Source organism: Blennius ocellaris (assembly GCF_963422515.1).
Source record: "Blennius ocellaris genome assembly, chromosome: 9".
Taxonomy (NCBI): domain Eukaryota; kingdom Metazoa; phylum Chordata; class Actinopteri; order Blenniiformes; family Blenniidae; genus Blennius; species Blennius ocellaris.
This window is the reverse complement of record NC_137658.1, coordinates 8513944-8533345: the sequence shown is the minus strand read 5'-3', so window position 1 is coordinate 8533345 and position 19402 is coordinate 8513944. Positions and strand designations below refer to the sequence as shown.

The 19402-nt window shown below is 40.1% G+C and overlaps 1 protein-coding gene across 1 annotated transcript in view; it reads right to left on the bottom strand.

Moving 5' to 3' along the window:
- trpc7b (transient receptor potential cation channel, subfamily C, member 7b) overlaps nucleotides 1-19402 on the bottom strand; it is a gene marked incomplete at both ends in the record, with an annotated part of 49550 nt that overhangs the window by 9197 nt on the left and 20951 nt on the right. The window contains 3 exons of the mRNA XM_080502219.1: nucleotides 12924-13188; nucleotides 15292-15525; nucleotides 17441-17657. Of these exons, the coding sequence (XP_080358345.1) occupies nucleotides 12924-13188; nucleotides 15292-15525; nucleotides 17441-17657 (716 nt within the window). The remainder of the gene's footprint in view (nucleotides 1-12923; nucleotides 13189-15291; nucleotides 15526-17440; nucleotides 17658-19402) is intronic.

The following is a 19402-nucleotide window of genomic DNA, read 5'->3' as shown; positions in this document are numbered from 1 at the left end:
CTCGAGAAAATGAACCATTGATTTGGTCCTCAAACATGCAATCACATTTAGTCAAAATGTCCGCATGAGCGGAGGCAATCAATGTAGATGATTTGAATTCATAGGGTACACAGAACTTTGTGCCGAGTGTTCAGTATTAACATGCTAAAGGAGGTTCAGAAGGTGGCATTCTCCTGGGAACTGCTTTTGCATTTACTTTCCGCATCCTCGCAGACTGCTGCTCTGGTTGTTTGAGACAGACATAGACTGTAACTGTGATTACTGCCATATGCATGAGAGAACATACTACACTATAGCTGCAGCTGCTGGCTATTATAACTGTTGTGGAAATGTGTCAGAGAATTTCAATGCCAGATTGGATGCATGCAGTAATCTGACATGGCTTTTCAGACTGAACTTTACTGAAGCCTTTACATTTCTGAAATCCAATAGAATACGGCACCAGCTGACATCTCAGATAAAGGGACACTGGGTTTACCTGTGCTTTCATGGCTCCCAAGAGTATTCAAGGATAACAGCTGTAGAGCAATTATAGAAATGCACACAGGGTTCCACTACAAAAGTGGCCAAAGTTAGAGTAATATAATGGCCATATGTCACAGCTTGTTCTGAATGGAGAAATGGCGGTGACATATGACATGTAAAATCTCAAATCATTTCTCCTTTCTGTAGAAAACTCTTCAATTAATCCAATCCAGCAAATCTTTATTGCAATGGAACACAAGAGGTGACAATGTTTTTTTCTTATTACCGAATAGTTGTTTGTAATTGAAGTACTTCTGCAAAAATATGACCGCAGTTACTGATATGTGGGGAAAGAAACTCTTGCAATATTGTTAATGTCTAATTCGACTCGCTTAGTAGTGAAGACATGGGTGTTATTATTGTGTTGCTGTGACATGTTCCCCAAGCTATTACCATTATTTGGGTCAGTCAAATGGCTGATTCAGTTATTATATTCAGCTGAAGTTTGACCAGGGAAGGTGAGCAATATTCTGCATGTTGTTGGTTCTGAAAAAAATGAATTAATGAAGCAATTACAATGAGAAGAGGTTTCCACAAAACAGCTAGGTTAAAATACAAACAGAGAGGAGCAGACTGCTATTATGATATAAGCTTGTGTTTGTTAAATGTAGCTGCTGAAACACTCAGACGTCAGTGATGCCATCCATCCAACTTGCTGTAGTTTTCACAAGATATAGAAATGTTCATGATTACATATTTCAGATTACTCATTTTTTAAAGCCCAATAACAGTGAGATTCCTGAAAATGGTGTTAGAAACATCTTTTGGCCTACATTAGATTTTGACTGTCATCAGAAACAAGCAAGATAGTTGACAGTTGCCAACTAAATTAAATCTGAATATTTTTGTCATTCTGAAAACCAAAACTCGTTACCTGGGTCAGATTGGAAGAGACAATTGATGACAGAGTACAATCTGTGGTAAACCATGGTCCCCTTGTCTTCAGGAGAGCAGGTACCTGGACTGGTACATGCATCAGGCTCCTCTGTCAAAAACTGTTAATCTACCCACCCGGACATAGACAATTCAGGCCGACTGCTGTCTCTATCAGTTACTTGTGTTATTGTGCAACTTTGGTGACATGCCACGAAGTCACACACTAACACAAGCAAACTAATTGAGACGCCAGTGGACCAGCAGGTCCCCTGTTTTGGCAGATAAAATGACTGTTTTTGTCAGTGGAGCCGGGTGGCTTCAAAGACAGAGTTCTAACAGCTTTAGTTCCCATTTATAAAGGATTGTCTGACAGCAGCAGCAAGAACCGTCTGATTATAGCTGGGACTGACACTTATCTTTACAAGTTTCCCTCGCTTAGCTGTTTGCACGTTGTCTTCTCTGAAGTAATGAACTACTGCCCACAACAGCCCAACGCAACCCTATTTCAAATGTTCACAACTGTTGCTTTAAGGCACGAAGCACAATCAAAAATGTGTGTTTGGTATGGACATTTAATGAAAACATGCAAGAACATCAATGACCAACTGACTCAAGTGACTTTTTGAATTATGGCTCACAAACATCAACATACTGCTGAAGAAAGAACCATGCAGCGAGAGACTGTAAACACTGTTCTTGTTTTTCCAGTTTATTTTTCCCCCCAATGGCATTGGCAAAGGACACTGTTTTCAGACTAATAGCAACGGGGAAGGCTGTCTCCAACAATACCATCCCTCACTCACTATTCTCATCACACACATCCGCAAGCCTATCTTACAATCAGATGAGTGGAGGAAGGTGATTTTGGTGGACTCCTCTTGAAATCCTGTTATTGGGAGCCTTCCCTCTTTTAATAATGTCTCGTCACTTATCTGAAGGTTCTCTTCCAAGATAAAGATGCTTTCCCCGTGGCTTTGAAATATGAAACGCATCAAAATAAAGAGAACAATTATCTGGTCTCGATTACGTTATATCCCAATTATCTTTCAAATCAAATTATTCTTCAAATCAGTCTTGTGGCTCACTTTCCAACCACAGTGAAATACTCAGTTGATTTACATTCTCGTGTCCCCAAAATGTGAATGTAGATAATGATGAAAGGCTTTGTTCCGGCCTACAGTAATGTGCCATCAAACCACACAACGGGCGGAACAAATGTGCGTGCGTGCGCGCGCACGAGCACACACACGCGCACACACACACACGCGCAAAATTATAATAACATGTCGTCACACAGCAGACTATTTATATTCACAGTTCATCTGCTCACACCGATTGTTAGTTTTTACCCAAAAAAATTTCAAAAAAATGTGTGTGATATTTATGTGTTGGCAGAATTAGTGGCTCCACCTTAAAGCACCACTCCATTTAACCATGTAAGTATACAGCATATGTATTTTACACCTCAGCTTTATTTGTATCACACATACAGACAGAGCAGAGGTTCTTGTTCCTCACTGCATAATGCTGATGTATGGGCCGCCAGTACCATTGTGCATTGCCATTTGTTTTGCTTGCCTAGTTTTCTGCTTATTTAATTCCTCGGAATGTGCGTGAGATGCCTCTCAGGGAGGACGTGCAATTATGGAAAATTTCAAATGTGTCTTTAGAGATCAGGAGAATGGATCAATTTGAATTTGTGTTTCACCATCATTGGCTAGGACACAGGTTATGTGTCTATAATACAATAGTGTGTTCCTGAGATGGATGCGGTGCCTGATGCTCTGGATAATGGAAGATGTTTTAACAACATCGAGCATCCTCTTATTTCATCTCAGAATTGTGTGTGTGGCGGTTTGCGGGTATGTGTGCATTTTGTAATGGAATAGTACAACAGGCCGTAAATCAGTGGGGGAAGTCAACAGCTGGAGAGGGTGATAGCCTGTATGATATTATCTGTTATTAAGACTGACAGCTTCCAAAAGGCGAAGTGAGATGCTGAATGACGCACACGAGCATTAACTATGTTTATATGGGTAATATGCATAGACATCTTGCAGACTGACATTTACCTTTAAGCCACGACTACTTGCCTAACCATAACCTAATCCTAACAGAGTGACCTTGAACCCAAACCTTTATTCATTTTTCCAAAAGTGGATTTCCATTTTTGTCCCCATTGTGCCAATCATTCCCAAGTGTCTTTCCGTTATTTCCCACTTACTGCAGTTTTTTTCCCACCATAAACCAAGCCACCCCCCTAAAATCTAATATAATGCAAGTTGTTTTGTTTTTTTTCCTTTTTTGCCAAAATAAATTGAGTCCACACAATACTCAATGAGAAATACTGTATGTTCCCAAATTATAAGGTACTCTTCCTCACACAGACACTTACAGCTGCAGGACACTGTCAGGAAATAGCTGGGTCCCTGTTCCTTTCTCGCTCTCTCGCACTCTCTCTCTCTCTCTCTCTCTCATGCCACATTCAACATGATGTGCATCTTTGTATGTGTGTGGGAGACTGGTGAGTCACCTCCACTATGCCAGAGCAGTCCAAGCCTAATCGCCGACAGGCCCAAATCAACCTCCTTGCCCCAGAGACATGCTCTCTGTCTGTCTCCATCTCTCTAACTTTGCGTTTCATGTTTTGCGGCTGTCGTTTTCAACCCATCTTCCCCTCAACGATCATCACCGTCTCTTACTTGGCTGCCTCGTCTCGCACCCATTTTCTCGTTATATTCCCATCGCCACTGCTTTTATATCTTCGTCAACATCGTTTTCCCTGCCTCACTCTTGCTGTTCCCATCTTTCAGCCCGACAGCTTTTAGCCATTTCTGTCACTCACTCTCATGCTTCCCCCTCTTTTCATCATCTTTTCTCCACATTTTATATATATATATATATATATATATATATATATATATATATATATATATATATATATATATATATATATATATATATATATATATATATATATATATATATTCCCTTTGTTTTTATACTGGTCAAATGTAAATATAGCTTATCGCTAATGGCTGCTCCCACTCTCCTGCTCTCCCCCTTTCCCTATGCCCTTCAGTCATTAGCAAGATATTAAATTCAGTTTCTCGATGGCTGCTCCTCCCATCTCCAGCTGACAGACAAGTGGTCTGACAGACAAATATAGATGAAAAGTCTTTAAATATTAAATCGAGTTTAACTTTCTGTTATAACAGTGGAGCTGTAACCATGGTGAAATCTGGGTGGAGCCGTGCCTACCTAGGCTTTTAATGAATGAATGAATGAAAGATGAATGCGGCTCCCAGGAGATGGCCTTGTGCGTGCGTGCGTGCGTGCGCGCGCATGTGTGTGTGTGTGGGTGCGTGTGTGTGTGTGTCTGAGAAAAAGAGGCGTAAAAAAAGGAAAATGCTAAACAAAAGGGAAATTGAGCACTAAACCGGTGTGTGTCTGTTTATGAGTGTGTGCATGCCTGTGTGACAGACAGTGGGAATGAAAATGAGGCAGTAAGTGAACAACGCAAAAGAGCTGCCAGTGTGTGTGTGTGTGTGTGTGTCTTCAGGCAAGCTGTGAGAGAAATCTTATTAAGCAGGGAATACAACACCACAAGATGAGCAATTAAGAGTGTTTTGATAGCGAATCAAGCACGACAGCAACCTTTTTTTTATTTGCCTGCTCCCTCTGTGTCGGTCTTTTTTCTGTCAGTGTTATTCTGTGTTGTATTCAGCTTTTCTTGTTTTTTTCCTTTTTACAAATTTGAATAACAATTTTGACCATTCCCTTTATTTCTTGGCTATGTTCAGTCACGGTAAACTAATGAACTTCTCTCCAGAACAGCACTTTGAATCCCACAGCTTCACAAGACTCGCTAGAATGAAGATACAAATGCCCACGATTGTGCATCCCATTATCTAAATTGATTATTTTGGGGACAAAGCCAACTGGAAAATATTTATGCATTAGTCAGTTTTGTTCTCAAAGTATTGCCCTGTGTGACCATTGATTGAGACAAAGAAGGAACATGGCCATACTTTTTAAAGACAAGCTGTATGAATGGTCAGAAACTTTCAGCATCTATGACGACTCTTCCGCTGGACACCGGGAAAAACTACAGACCAGTGATGCTGCTGATGAGGTGAAAGACACACCATTTCTGTAAACATCTGGGATGCTTAGAGCATATATCAATTAAAGAGTAACAGCTACCACCTAACTAGATAATGAGACAGCAATGATTCAATTTATTGATTTTGGTACTTTGGATTTGACTTGTCTGCACAATGTGCAGGCTGGTCATGCAATGGATAAATATATTTCAATGTAACGATGAATAAAGATACTGTTTAATCTTGAAAGACAATTCCACTTATTTATGGCATTTGAATCATCTTAAATACACATCATTTAAAGTTTTTCTTTTAAACTAAACTTCATTGAAAAAGTTACAATATACTGCTCCATAACAACACAAAAACTAAATTTCTCATTACATTACAATGTATTTTTTATCAACTGCTTCTTAAATCAATGAATTGGACAAACTGAAGTGGGAAACTAACTAACTGCTCGTCCTTTACATCTGGCCTGTTTGTGAAACTCAGGTTCTGGAGGGCCACAGCTCAACAGTACGAGTTCAACAGAATGCCTGATTATGAGCTGCTCATTGCAACATGCCGTGTTGAGGCAGAGAGACATGGAAACATGCAGGACGGCGGCCCTCAAGGACCAGAGTTTGACACATTTGCTTTAGAAGATGAAGGAGAGGTCAGTGCTTCAGATTTGCTCCATTAGATTCAGGAACACTATCTTCCTCTGATGTTGCACGCCTTTCTGCTCTTACTCCATCTGGGAGATCACATTAAGTCAATAGAAGGAAACACAGAGCTGGACTCCTGATCCGGTTGACCCTGCACTACTTGATGCTGGTAGAAATTTGGCAAGAAGCTCAAACAAAGAGTAATATTTTTCCATGTTTGCATTTTGTTCTAACTTCCTTTATAGGAGGAAAAGTGGTTTGCAAACGTAACACAGCAACTAATGCTCTGCTCAGGACAAGGTATTAAAATTTTCTCTGTATCTCTGCACCAAGGTTGGACGCAGGAAAAAGTGACCTTTGTATTCATCAATTTATTTAGTTGCACATGAGTGCCTGTTTGGAATATTTTATATTTTGTCATTTGACATTTGCACGTCTGAGCCATGCAATTCACATTTTTGTTTATGTGAGATAAGACTAGAATTTAATTAATTGAAGCAGATCAGATCATGAGCCCATGAACTTATTCACTTATAATACTTTTATAGACATCACGTTCTATTGTGAGCTTTAACCTGCCAACATGTTTACAAAGTAAACTGAATGCATTGGATAATATATTTCAGGGCTCCTTCTTTGTATTTTATAATTGTAAAGTAACTAAGAAGACTTTTTTTCCCCTTTACACATGCTGCCACCTAACTCTTCCCTGAACAGTAAGACAATTATCTGATAACTGATTTCAACCAGGCATAATTTGTGAATACAAATAACTTATCAGCATTAGAATAAAAGAAAGTTTGCAAATATAGTCACACACCCTGTAAAGAGTTAAGCCTTGCCAAAAGAATAATTTCCATTGCATTGAATTAGTGTTCTGTGATAATCTAAGTATTATATGTCACCAAGAAATATATTAAAAGCTTGACATCATTTGTAATGATAATGTGGGGAGTTATTTTAACATTTTAAATATCGCTTTTAATGCAAGCATTAGAATTCAACAGTCAGTGCTGGCCACACAGCGTGAGTGAATTCTTTATTCTGTAACTTTTGGGTCTCTTTTCACTGTGCCTGACTTGGCTTAATCATAATGGCGTTTCCCTTCCTTATTTTGACATTTAGATGTGGCTGACTGGTAAAGGCTGAACACGACACTTCTGCCTTGCCGTCAGAGTTAATAAATTCTGTCTTTTGTTCACACTTTGACTCTCGGTTCTCTCACCCACCTCTTATCCTCTTTTCAGACCACATCTCTTTCACCACCTGTCTTCTATCCGCCACTCCAGACCCTCTTTAATGCTCATTTAGTTTTTCCTTTTAATCCCCCAATTTTTTTTTTAGACCCCACTTTTGATTTGAACTTCCTTTGTGCATCTTTATCGCGGTTTTTTGTGTGCCATCTTTGACTCTACTATTCTCTTTGCCCTTAAATCCCTGCCCCCTCTGTGTTCACTGACTTTGTTCCTCAGTTTAGTCTCAAATGCCTCTTATCTTTCCTGGATTTTCTTGCATTAAAAGTGTCTCGCATGAAAGACATTGAAGGAATGACACGAAGCAGCACAATGGCATATAAGTTAGGCGAAACACAATGATCATGAGACGCTTAATAAAGAGAGTCGACCGATGGTGGACAAAGCACATCATGATTTCATGCCATTCTTTTCAAATAATGACAGTAAATGTATACTGAGCCCGTTTCTGTCTGTTCTCTGGTTTGTGTGACCTTCTCTCATTCTCTCTCTCTCTTCTTTTTCTTCCTTTGTCTATGTATTTGGCCCATCTCCCGCATTTTGCCTGAACAAAGAACTAAGCCAAAAGCACCGTCCTCTGCGTCGCTCCATGTGGTTCTCTTCTCATCCCTCATTCCCTCCATCTCCCGCTGCCCTCCTCCTCTTCCCAACAGACATCATCGCTTTAGTTTTTCTTTTGCCCTGGTGTTTCACAGTGTAATTTTTTATACTACCCTTATGTACATAGTATGTGCAGGGTCAATGCAATGTTAATTTTTTTATTTTAATGCATTTATACTTCCTTCTTGCCTTACTCTGTGGTGTGTTGCAATGCAGGGCTAACTGGAAAACACAAGAACAGGTCCTTGATGAGTTTGAATCGATCTTTTCAGGGTTTGTTTGTGCATCAAGCGCCTGTCATTGGATATCGCTGAGAGACACTGAGAGCGTCCTTTGTGCGTATCAGCGTACACGCTCCATCTGAAGTGTGTCTGCACATGTGAAACCATAACTGCGTGGGACTCCACAAAGAGCATGTGGCTTGTGTGTGTGTGTTTTTTTTTTAAGTGTGTGAGTCAGAGGTGTCTTCACGCCTCTGGGGATATAGTGCGTGTGGCTATTACTGTTCAGTCTTCATTAAGCCCCATCAAGCTGTGGGTTTATGTGTGTGAGTTTTGCCGCTGCGAAAGATGGTGTTATCTTCCCCAGCCTCACTCTATTATACGCCAATATTCTGCCTTTCGCATCCCTGCCTTTGTACCCCAGATGGAAGGCCCCTCCTGAGGTATCATTACCACATCCACCTGGCTCCTTCTTTAGTTTCTTGAGTCAGAGCTATCAGCAAAACCCTTTCTTCTGCCCTCCATCTAATGCATCCTGTCATATACGAAAAATCACACACTGCCCACACATGCGGAGGTGAGTACAGACACCCATGAAGGCATATGTTCTCTGCATGATGACACGGGATGGGAGATACAGACTTCAAACTGAAGTGACAGCAAAATCAACAAGGCTCATTAAAAAAAAAAGAAAAAAAAGCATCAAGGTGCCACTTCAATGATACATTTATGGAAAAGTTAAATCCTTAATTAAAAATGATTCATACAAGCAAACAACGTCTCTGTTCTGAATAAATGCTTTACTTTATCTCTTTTAAGTTTAGTTCAATATTAGCTCTGACAAACGCCATTCATGCACTTGAGATTTGATGTCAGACTGACCCCTGGTGGCAGGAAAGATTACAGCAGGTAAAAACGGCAGTGAATCTCTTACAGCCAGAATTTGCAGCTGAAGTGTCACAGCCTCTTTCAGAAGCAGAAATTCAGGGGCAGCTCCTCATATTGCTCTGATAAGAAGTGCAGTGAAAGGCTGTTCAAATAATAAGTGGCTTCTATTTTTAACACTTCTGTGTTAATACTGATTTCTGAAATCAGCCTTGATGTTGATCTCTGAAGTGGTAAAGAAAAGCGATAAGGGGACAATGTATGGAGCCGGATCACTCACAGTGGAAATTACTGTGTAATAGCAGTGATAAAACGCTTCCATCTACAAGACCAAGGGTATTTTCTGTACTTCTTCTTGGCTTTTTAAAAAAAAGTCTTTATTATGTCAAACAGTTGGAATGTGACCACTATCTCTCCGACACTCCATTTCAACTCCATTAGACTATTTCTACCTGTCTGTGTGCCTCCCTGTCAGGGAAATCTCTGCTCCGTCTGCCTGCTCATCACATTGCCTGGATCCTTGGCTCCATGTGGGCAGCCAAGCAGAACTCAGAGCCACTAAGACCCTTGGTGCTGAAACTCAGCAGAGGAACCAGTGTGATATGCACGGCATGGAGGTGCAGGGTAAGTCAGCAATGGGAAGCAGAGTCATCGCACTCGAAGTCAGCTCACACACCACTTATCATTCATTATCCTTTCTGAAATAAATCTCCGGTGAGACATAAACTTGGAAGTTAGTTCTACTGTGCACATACATCACAGCTGGTGGGACAATGTAAGGATACATATATACATTGAGTGAGCTCAAATCAAAGGTCGTTTGCTAACCTTGCATCTGGTGTTTATACCCTTTATCATTTCTGTAGCTTTTAAGCTGATTTATCGGAATGGAATTTAAGGACCTTCTGCCTTGTTGTTGACAGAATGGAGATGTAAAAATGGAAACACAGTGTGGCTAAGCTTGGATACACACATGTTAAAGAGAAACACTCCTGTATCCTAAAGGTGATTAGGAAGTAGACAGATGGACAATCAAGCTGACTGACATGACAAGGGCTGCCAGGAAAACTGGATCACATCCACTGTGCAGCCTGCCAAAACAATTACAAACAACAAAGTGGTTGCAATACTCTGAGGTCATTCTAACTTTATCATGTTGAATCCTTCGGCTTTGGTTGTGTTGGGACGTTGAAACCTGGGTGCAGTGCGGTGAGTCTGCACGGCTAAACTTTGGCGCCTCTGACTACCTCATGGTGTACAGGGAGAACTCCAAACCAGCAAAAGAAGCAAACAGGCCTGAAGCCAAGCAAGAAGGCACAAAGCACAGGGCTTATGCAATTGATTATAAAGATGTGGACATCTGGCAGTGGTTAGTTAATATTGGAAAGCTCGATGTGAGAAGAACAAATGAGTAACTGAGAACTAAGGGGAGATATTTTTCCACAATGTGGTTTGCATGAAATGAAAACAAAGGATCTGGACTGGTTACCAAAAATCTGTTCACAGCTCACACTCTCTTGCAGCCTTTGTCACCAATTGTAATGACATACAAATCTTTTGTGTTGAGGCTGGGGAGCTCAGGGGCATGCAGCCACGTGGCGTGCACCATACAGGAGAGCCTGAGCCTGGATTTGAACCCAGGTATTCTTGCTGTGAGAACTGATTAAGCACTGCATGGCTCTGCCACCCTTGACTTTCTTTTCATCCATCATCTTAAAAACGTTGCCTGACTTTAATTTGGGAAGTTTAAAGGAAGGCATTCATCTAAAACATAACTTTTTGAACTTTTTGAGTACTCAAACAAACTCCACACATTCTTGGGGTACTCTGGCTTCCTCCAACCATCCAAAAATGTGTTTATATCATTAATCAGTGACTCTAAATTGCCCATAGTAGTGAATGGGAATTCATATAATTGTCTTAATCTATGTGACTGCCCAGTGATAGAATAGTGACCCGTTCACTGTGTAACCAGCCTTCAGCCACAGTCAGCTGGGATCGATTCCAGTGCACCAAAACCCCGAGCTGGATAAATCACTTTAGAAGATGGATGCACAGAAATAACAGGCTACTCCACACATAAATCCCCCAAGCATTATGTGGTGAATTTAGAAATAAACTTGGAATTGTCTTCCTGTTGGGCAAGAGTCTGCAACAGTACACCAACATGCAGCACATCCTTGAATATAAAGATCTCTGTCATGAGACACATTCAAATATTATTGATTGTTTCTGCTCTAGTTGGTAAGTAAAAGACTAGCACGTGAACTTTTAAAAATATGGTTTCCTTTACTGGATTGGGCAGATTAATTATCATGTCATCTCTTTAAATCCATGAACAAGATCCTCTAAGAAAAACAGCAATGAATTGGGACAGAGAGAGAGACCTCAGAGAGGGATTTTGGTAAGACATATCATTTCCCCCTCAAATATCCAGCAGTGCAAGTCAAGCATTCACTTTGGTTGCAGCTCAAGTGTGACATGAATGTGCAGGCAGAGAGATTAATACAAAAAACTGAAGGATTTATGTGCTCAATATGTAGATTTTTTTTCCAAGTTTACACAGTGTATTTATGGTAATGCATAACAATAGACCTTGAATCAATAGTTGGAGTGGTTGATGTTTGAAAACAGAAAAAAAACCACATTTAGTATTGTGAGGTCAACTTTATATAACTCCCATGTTAAAATGGGCCCTTTTCTATTTGAATAGCCCTGATGTTTGCATTGAATATAGCACTTTTACCAGGCAGAGTGCATTTAATACTTCAAGTGTTGTCAATACCCTCTCCATCTGCATGAGGCTCAATTAATGAACACAAACATAACATGTCCCGCTTTCATTGTCTTCCTTTACCTTAAATACACGTCACAGATAGTACTGGGTCACATCAGGCTGTGAGTGAGGAGCAGAGGATATGTGTGTAGTAAGTAAATGCTGTATCAAGGTACCCACCACCATTAAGTCTATGGTCAATTTAATTCACCGACTTTAGCCTGGTGGTTATCAATTCAGGAGCTCAGTCTTGTACCACAGAGGCAATGAAATCCCCACAATTAGTGTCAAAACTCCAGAAGAGTTCACTTCTTGACATTTAAAATCTATATCGATTAAAATGTAAGCATAAATCCTGCATTTGTTTCATCAGACGAAACAGACAATGTAATTATAGCAGTATTGGAGCACTAGACAGAAATCTGACTTATCTGACACTAAAATCTGTAATTTTGTTTTCTGATTCATTTTCATTCTGTGGATTGGTCCTGTACCAATCACTGAATACAAATTGGGGAAAGAGAAGTGTCTCGGTTCATACCTGCAAATCTGTCAGAGCTTTAAGATAAAACCATAATTCACCAGTGTTTGTTATGGATTTTAGTGAGTGTGCCACCCCATTGACCATTCTCCTTATTAAATTTAACTAAATGGCCTTATTGCCGGTATTAGACCTGAGGGGAGATTATAGTTCGATCTCTGCTGCTGATAAAGCACTGAGCATTTAATGAACCCAGAAAACAATCTCATCGAAGCAGCTATGTGATTATTTTTACTGTCCTGGAGATGTGTATGTGACATGCTCTTATGGAGATGATAGTGACAGATACAAATTCAATGTTTTGACATTAGTAATTTTGTTCTTCCTCTATGGCAGTTGACCTTAATGCTCCCTAGTAAAAAAAAAAAGGAAAATGAAAAAGCCTTAGTATGTGAAGTGAGATGGATCCAGGGATGTCAAAGTTGATTACACAGTCCAATACGTTTCCCGGGCACAGAGAAAAAGACCCCAACAGACTTTCAGAACTCACGTGGTGAAGGCAGGGTTGTACTTCGCTCCACGGTAGTATGAGTACAGGTTGAACATGCCGATCATGAAGGCCACAAACACCATGATGAAGATGACCATGAATTTGAAGATATCTTTGACTGTGCGCCCAAGTGAGATCTGCAGTGGGCCAAAGCTCTCGTTGGCTGGCAGGATGTAGGCGATGCGCGAGAAGCTCAGAACCACAGCGATGGCATACAAGCCCTCCGAGATGATCTGGGGGTCAGATGGTCTCCACTTGTTCCTCGCTGAAAGAGAGCAAGAACAGGGTTTTTCTGTTGTTAACTTTTGTCAAAAAAAAGAAAGAAAGGAACTGCAAATGAGTCATTGTGTAGAGTTTTGATTTAATGTGATCTAGTTTGTTTTGTGTAGAGTTTTGATTTAATGTAATATAGTTGTTTTTTTTTTTTAATGACTATGGCAGGTTTTATCCAACTGACAGATACATGCATACAGAGGAAGAACATGCAAACTCCACACAGAAAGGTCCGAAAGTATGAACCGCTTCATCACTGTGCAGCCTGAAGCAGACATCTTGACTGTAAACAGCATCTGATTAATCATGCAAACAAGTAGTTACAAAAATAGCACTGACACAACACCCCTCTTAATTCGTACTTGTCCAGAGCTGATTTCCTTCGATTCATGAGATACTTTTTTTCCTAGACATAAAACATCAAAAACTAATGCAAAGATTATTTTCATTTTTGCAGAAATCTTTCGCATCCCAAACACACCAATGCAATAAAAGAAACAAAAATAAAAGCAGATAACAAATCTAAAAAACCCCCAAAACAAACCCCAAAAAATATTCAGGGATGTTTATGGTGCAAATCCACATGTAATGACTATTTAGTGTCTCATTTATGAATCTACGTATATTTTCAGTTCTTCTGTGACTTGTACAAAGGAAACCAATTATGTCAGCAGTTTTATATTAATGACAAAATTATAGTCAGTGAAAACATTGTACTTACTAGCATAGTGAGTGTTTATTGTTGTCATCAACATATCAGGGACATAAACCATTTTACCTTCGTTTCAGTTTACCCATATTTATGTTGAAGTTCGTGATCACTTTGCTTGGTCTGTGAATTCTTCCTATGTACAGTATGCACTGAGTAGATGTGTGATTACAGTAGATCTGCAGTAAATGTTCATAAGAAGCATAATCATGGCAATTAAGAACATTGTGTTTGGTTGGAGGGAGACGGAACCACATGAGGTGGATTAAGTGTGGAGGGATGTTGGAAAGTCACACTTAAAGAGGAAAAGGAAGATAGAAGACTAGGAAGAGCTGGGTTGGGCCGCAAAACATGGGGATAAAGGGATAGAGTCCTCAAGGAGAGGTGAGGACAGAGCGAGAGATGAGAAAAATGGATTGCCGATGAGGCAACATGAAGAAAGACGACATAATTAAGCGAGAGGGAAACATAAAAAGAGATGATTAAAGCTTGAGGGATTCTTGTTGACTATATTGCTGTTGTGACGACTGAGATCCAGAGATACTGGCATCATGCACAATCCATCTACATTTCAACGCATCAGAAGGCATAAGGAGAACAGTTTATGATGATGACCACTGCTGCTGCCGTCTGAGATATACGCCTCTATTGATCTACTGTGTCATGACGGAGTCAGACCACCAGGTGACAGCACCGATGAAGGTTGCATTGGGAGGCCACGAAAAAAGGCCACAAAGCCTGCAACTTGTATTCTGCCGTTTTATTTTTTGCTGATGTCTTTGTATCTGTCCGCATACATTTTTCACCTCCATGCTGAGTAATTTATGAACACACATACAAGTCTGAGTGATTGCATGAATGTCTTTGTATTTGTTGTTGTATAATTTGTAAGCACTGTGACTGTTTCTGAGCAGTGCCGTGATTGTCAAATAAGAGATTGTGTGCACAAATACTTATTCGAGGAAAGTATGCAAAAATGACATTCACATCTAAATGACAAATACATCCAGATTCTCTTGTCTAGGTTCTCCCACAATCTCAGAATTTGAAGTACTCATAACATTTGCACACAGATACCTTCTGATTTGTGAGTCCTTATCAATGACAGATATAATACTGCAAACATTCAGGCCCTCAGGAGTTTGTACTTTCTATTATTTGGTGTCAAGCAGCGATGTGGAAAGAATTAGATAGTTAACATCAAGTAATACAACCTCAAACACAGAGTGAGTCAAACACGTGAATCGACAATATACCAAAGTTCCATGAAGCAAAACGAAGATAAAATATAAAAATAAAAATATAAAATATTTACTTTTCACAAAAACAGAATTATGCACTAAATCAGTGCCGAAAATGGTCTTTCAGTTTGGAGTCGCTGCTTACCATAAGTGAAGTAAGCCACTTCGTCAGGCAGTGAGGCGTTGCTGATGTCTTCATCTGGTACGTGCATATCCACGTACTGCTGGGCTTTGGACGCCTTGAGGAAAGCCATGAAGCGCACCGTGAATGATGCCACAAAGATTGACAACATGCCAAAGTCCAAAACATTCCAGAGGTGCATGATGTACTCCCTGGGCCCGTCGCTCCAGATCTCTTTGCACTCGAACCAAATCATACCTGAAGGTGGAGAACGTAGACAAAGAAAAACATGTTGGGGAACTACAAAAATGAAGAATACATAATAAAAACTGATTTGGACTCTAAAAGATTAGGCAGCTCTTCTCTTAAAAACTATGAGCTTTTACTCAGTGATAAAGAGTTTATCATAAACTCCAAAGAGTTAATAGCAACAGCAAAGAAAAACAGTTTGGCATTCACAAAATAGATATAGCAATTCTTTCATGAACATTTTTCTACTGCTCATCCCACAACTGAATATAGCACAATTTTATAAAAAAGAAAATGGATCCAGTGGATCTCTGACACTTATATTCTCCCTCAATTGAAGTTCAAGAAATACATGGAAGGTTTGTGGTTGAAAGGAGACACACGCACACAGACACTTGCAGACTTTGCAATGACCAACTCTAAACTCTAAAGTTAAACTCAACCACAGTTTAACTTTAAAAAGCGACTTTAGCATAAACATGCTACGATGTTCATAGTGGAGACATTTGCTTTGCCCAACAAGGACAACAAGCTCCCATAATGTCAGCGTATAAACACACACATGCACAAACACTTATTAATTCCTCTTATGCAACCACTCTGTCTTCTCTATCTGGGGCGAAAACAAGAAGAAAATTGCTCAGTGAAAAAGGCGCCCTGATCTGTATCATCTCTATAACAATTACTGGGCTTTCAAAGCATGGCGCTGGAATTCCAATTACTTGGTCTAACTCAGCCACACACACACACACACACACACACACACACACACACACACACACACACACACACACACACACACACACACACACACACACACACACACACACACACACACACACACACACACACACACACACACACACACACACACACACACACACACACTTATGAAGGATAAGCAGCACCTGCTGCCGGAATTACCCAATATGGGGAAAAAAATGAAGATATTATATGTCAACAAATAAAAACAGAACCATATGCGTGCCTACATACACAAAACACACACAATTTTATTATGTGTGTGTGCATGACAGGGAAGACCACAGACAGATGGGGAAAAAGCTGAGGTTGGAAGGATATCGCCACGGGTTATTTATCTCTTGAGTTGGTTTTGTCTGTCACGCCTTTCTATCACCTTGTTTTTTCATGCCCATTTTCTCGCATGTGACACACCTTCTGCCTTTCACAGCAAACCCTTTTCTCACAATCTCCCTATCTATTCACTTCTCCAACATATCTTCAACACCACTTCTCACTTCGACGTCCCTCTTGGTTATAGTTCAGACTCAGCATGGCCACAGCTTTGAGAAGTCCAGTCAGGGTTCAATCCAACTCGGAAACTTGTATTTGATCTCTTTAAGATAGAAATGAATAAATCGTTGTATTGCCAGGACCTTGGCTTTTATCTCTACGGTTGGTACAGTGTGCTATCAAACTTTAAGTATGGTTCACATCATCAAAGGTGGGCAACAGGTTGTTGCTGCTGTTTAGATAAACTTGAAAGGATACTTTGAATTGGCCTCAAATACTTTCTCAAACTTAGTTCATGTATGATTTTAATGATGCCTGTACTCATTAATAAACATTTTCAGCAACGTGTAAATCTCCTCTTTGATCTCTGATTTCCTAAAACATGAGTTAAGCAAATGCAGTACAGAAAAGCAAGGTAGTAGACACACCTGTTCTCACCAATATTCAGGCGACATTATATTTTAAAAAGTGTCTTACTATAATACGTTTTTTATTCTGACGTGTAAAAAATCTTTTTGAAAATCTCTCAGCAGGCAAAGCCTCTGGACTCCCCTATAATCTCTCCTTGTACTCCAGGGTGGAAATTGTACTGTGACTTTCACTCACGGTGAACAATTTGAGCTATCAGTGACTGATCTGCTCGAATAAAAATCTATATACGTGTACTCACCTAAAACCCACTTCATAATCAACATCTCTGTCCAGGAGAACTGGGTGGTTTTGACCCTGAACACCTGTCGCGGGTGGTCTGTGATGGTCTCGTTGGGCAGGTTCTTGACGCCCTCGAAGCGATCAGAAGCATTGACAACCAGCAGACCCAGAAAGATGGTGAAGGAAACCGCGTGAGCCACAAACTTCATGAAGGGGCTTCGCAGGATCTGACCAAACTGTTAGGGAAAAGATTCAGGACAGTTTACAAGTAGAGATGGATTTGTGGTTTGGTAATATTGGCGAGTGAATGAAGAACTGTGACTATGATCAGGAGATTACTCTCATAACTTAATTGAAATTGTAAATGTAACCCCGATGTTCGATAAACTTAGTAGACAGCAGATGCCAGTTCAACAATCTGGCCTCTATTGTAAAAGCTCACAAGATATGTTCGTTTCTAAGGGAGTAATAGAAAAAAAAAAAAAAACAACAACATATGACTTGTTTTTGAACAGTTGAAATTTCAGCCAAACAAAACATCTGTTTTTATTTACCGAGACAACTTGTGCCCTCAGTGGGGTTCCTGAGATTTCAGTCCCCGGTGATGAAAAGCTGAAAAGCACCACTACACAACAATCATAGCAGGCAAACAGCAGCTGTTGTCAGTCATGGACGCGCTTAACCGCCAATTGCTTTCACAGCAACACAATGACGGGGTAACTAGATGCCAAACAATCAGCAGAGTTTGAGAAGTGCACCATATGGGGAGAATGTGATACAAGATGGTTCTGCACAGTGTTCAACATGCCTACACATAGAGGAGAGCTTAGAATTGCACAAAACTGAGCCAAGACGGTGATACGCAGGCACGTTATGTAACATTATTCTACTTGCTGACATAACGAAAACTAAAATCTACTTTCTTAACCTCCACCGATCACTTAACTAATGCTAAACCATTTCTGAGTCTAAAGTGGGTTAATTTTCTATTTGTTTCTGGCTCCATACGAAGGACCACAGACAGTGACTGGATAAACAGGTTCAGGTCTCCACAACAGCAACAAATATTCCCACACTCTCACAGACACACAAACCTCCAACCCCATAGAGACGTTTGAGATCGAACATCCGCCCCTCTCTGAACCTGCTGTGTTCAATATTAACTACCCACAGGACATCCCTTCTCTCTGCATGCACCATAACACATCAGACCCACCATTGCCGCATGCACCAAACCGAGTGGGAAGAAGTTGCCTGGTGATTCTTAACCCTACAGGACTGTGTGCCCGGCGATGGAACTCGCAACCCTGCCTTCAGTCATAGTCAGCTGTGATCAACTCCTATGTGACGCGACCCTGACATGAATGAAGCAATACAGAACATGGATGGTATATATATATATTTTGCAACTCTACAGTGTCCATGAGCGCAACTCCATTGGGCTGAAAGGAATATTGGTAGAAACATAAAAAAATATATAAATAATATATGTTGGCAGTATATATTCTATCATTTTTATATATATATATATATATATTTAATTTTTTTTATAAATTGTAATAAATATAGACAGAAAATGCTATTGTGAAGTCTCTTGGACAGCTCAACTGTCTAATGAATGAAAAGTACAACAGTTTACTGTTACATCTGAACTGACCATCTCGTCGAATCGGGGATCATGAAATTATTGATAGAGTATTTCAGCCGCACCAGTCTCACAGTTGTGTATGTGCAAGATTTTGCCCAGTGCAGAACTATTCAGAGAAATCTAACTGTCTCAGCAGTAGAGAATAGAGAGACTTCATGTTAAATTTATGGAACTACAACTATCAAAAACTCTAAACAATGTGGTCGGAGCTGCAGTGCAATGAAATTACAGTAAATTGCATGGTTAGCAAATGGTTAAAAAAAAAAAAAATCCATTAATAAAGAAGCAATTCATAGCATTTGCAAATGTCAGCATATCAACGATGTATTGACT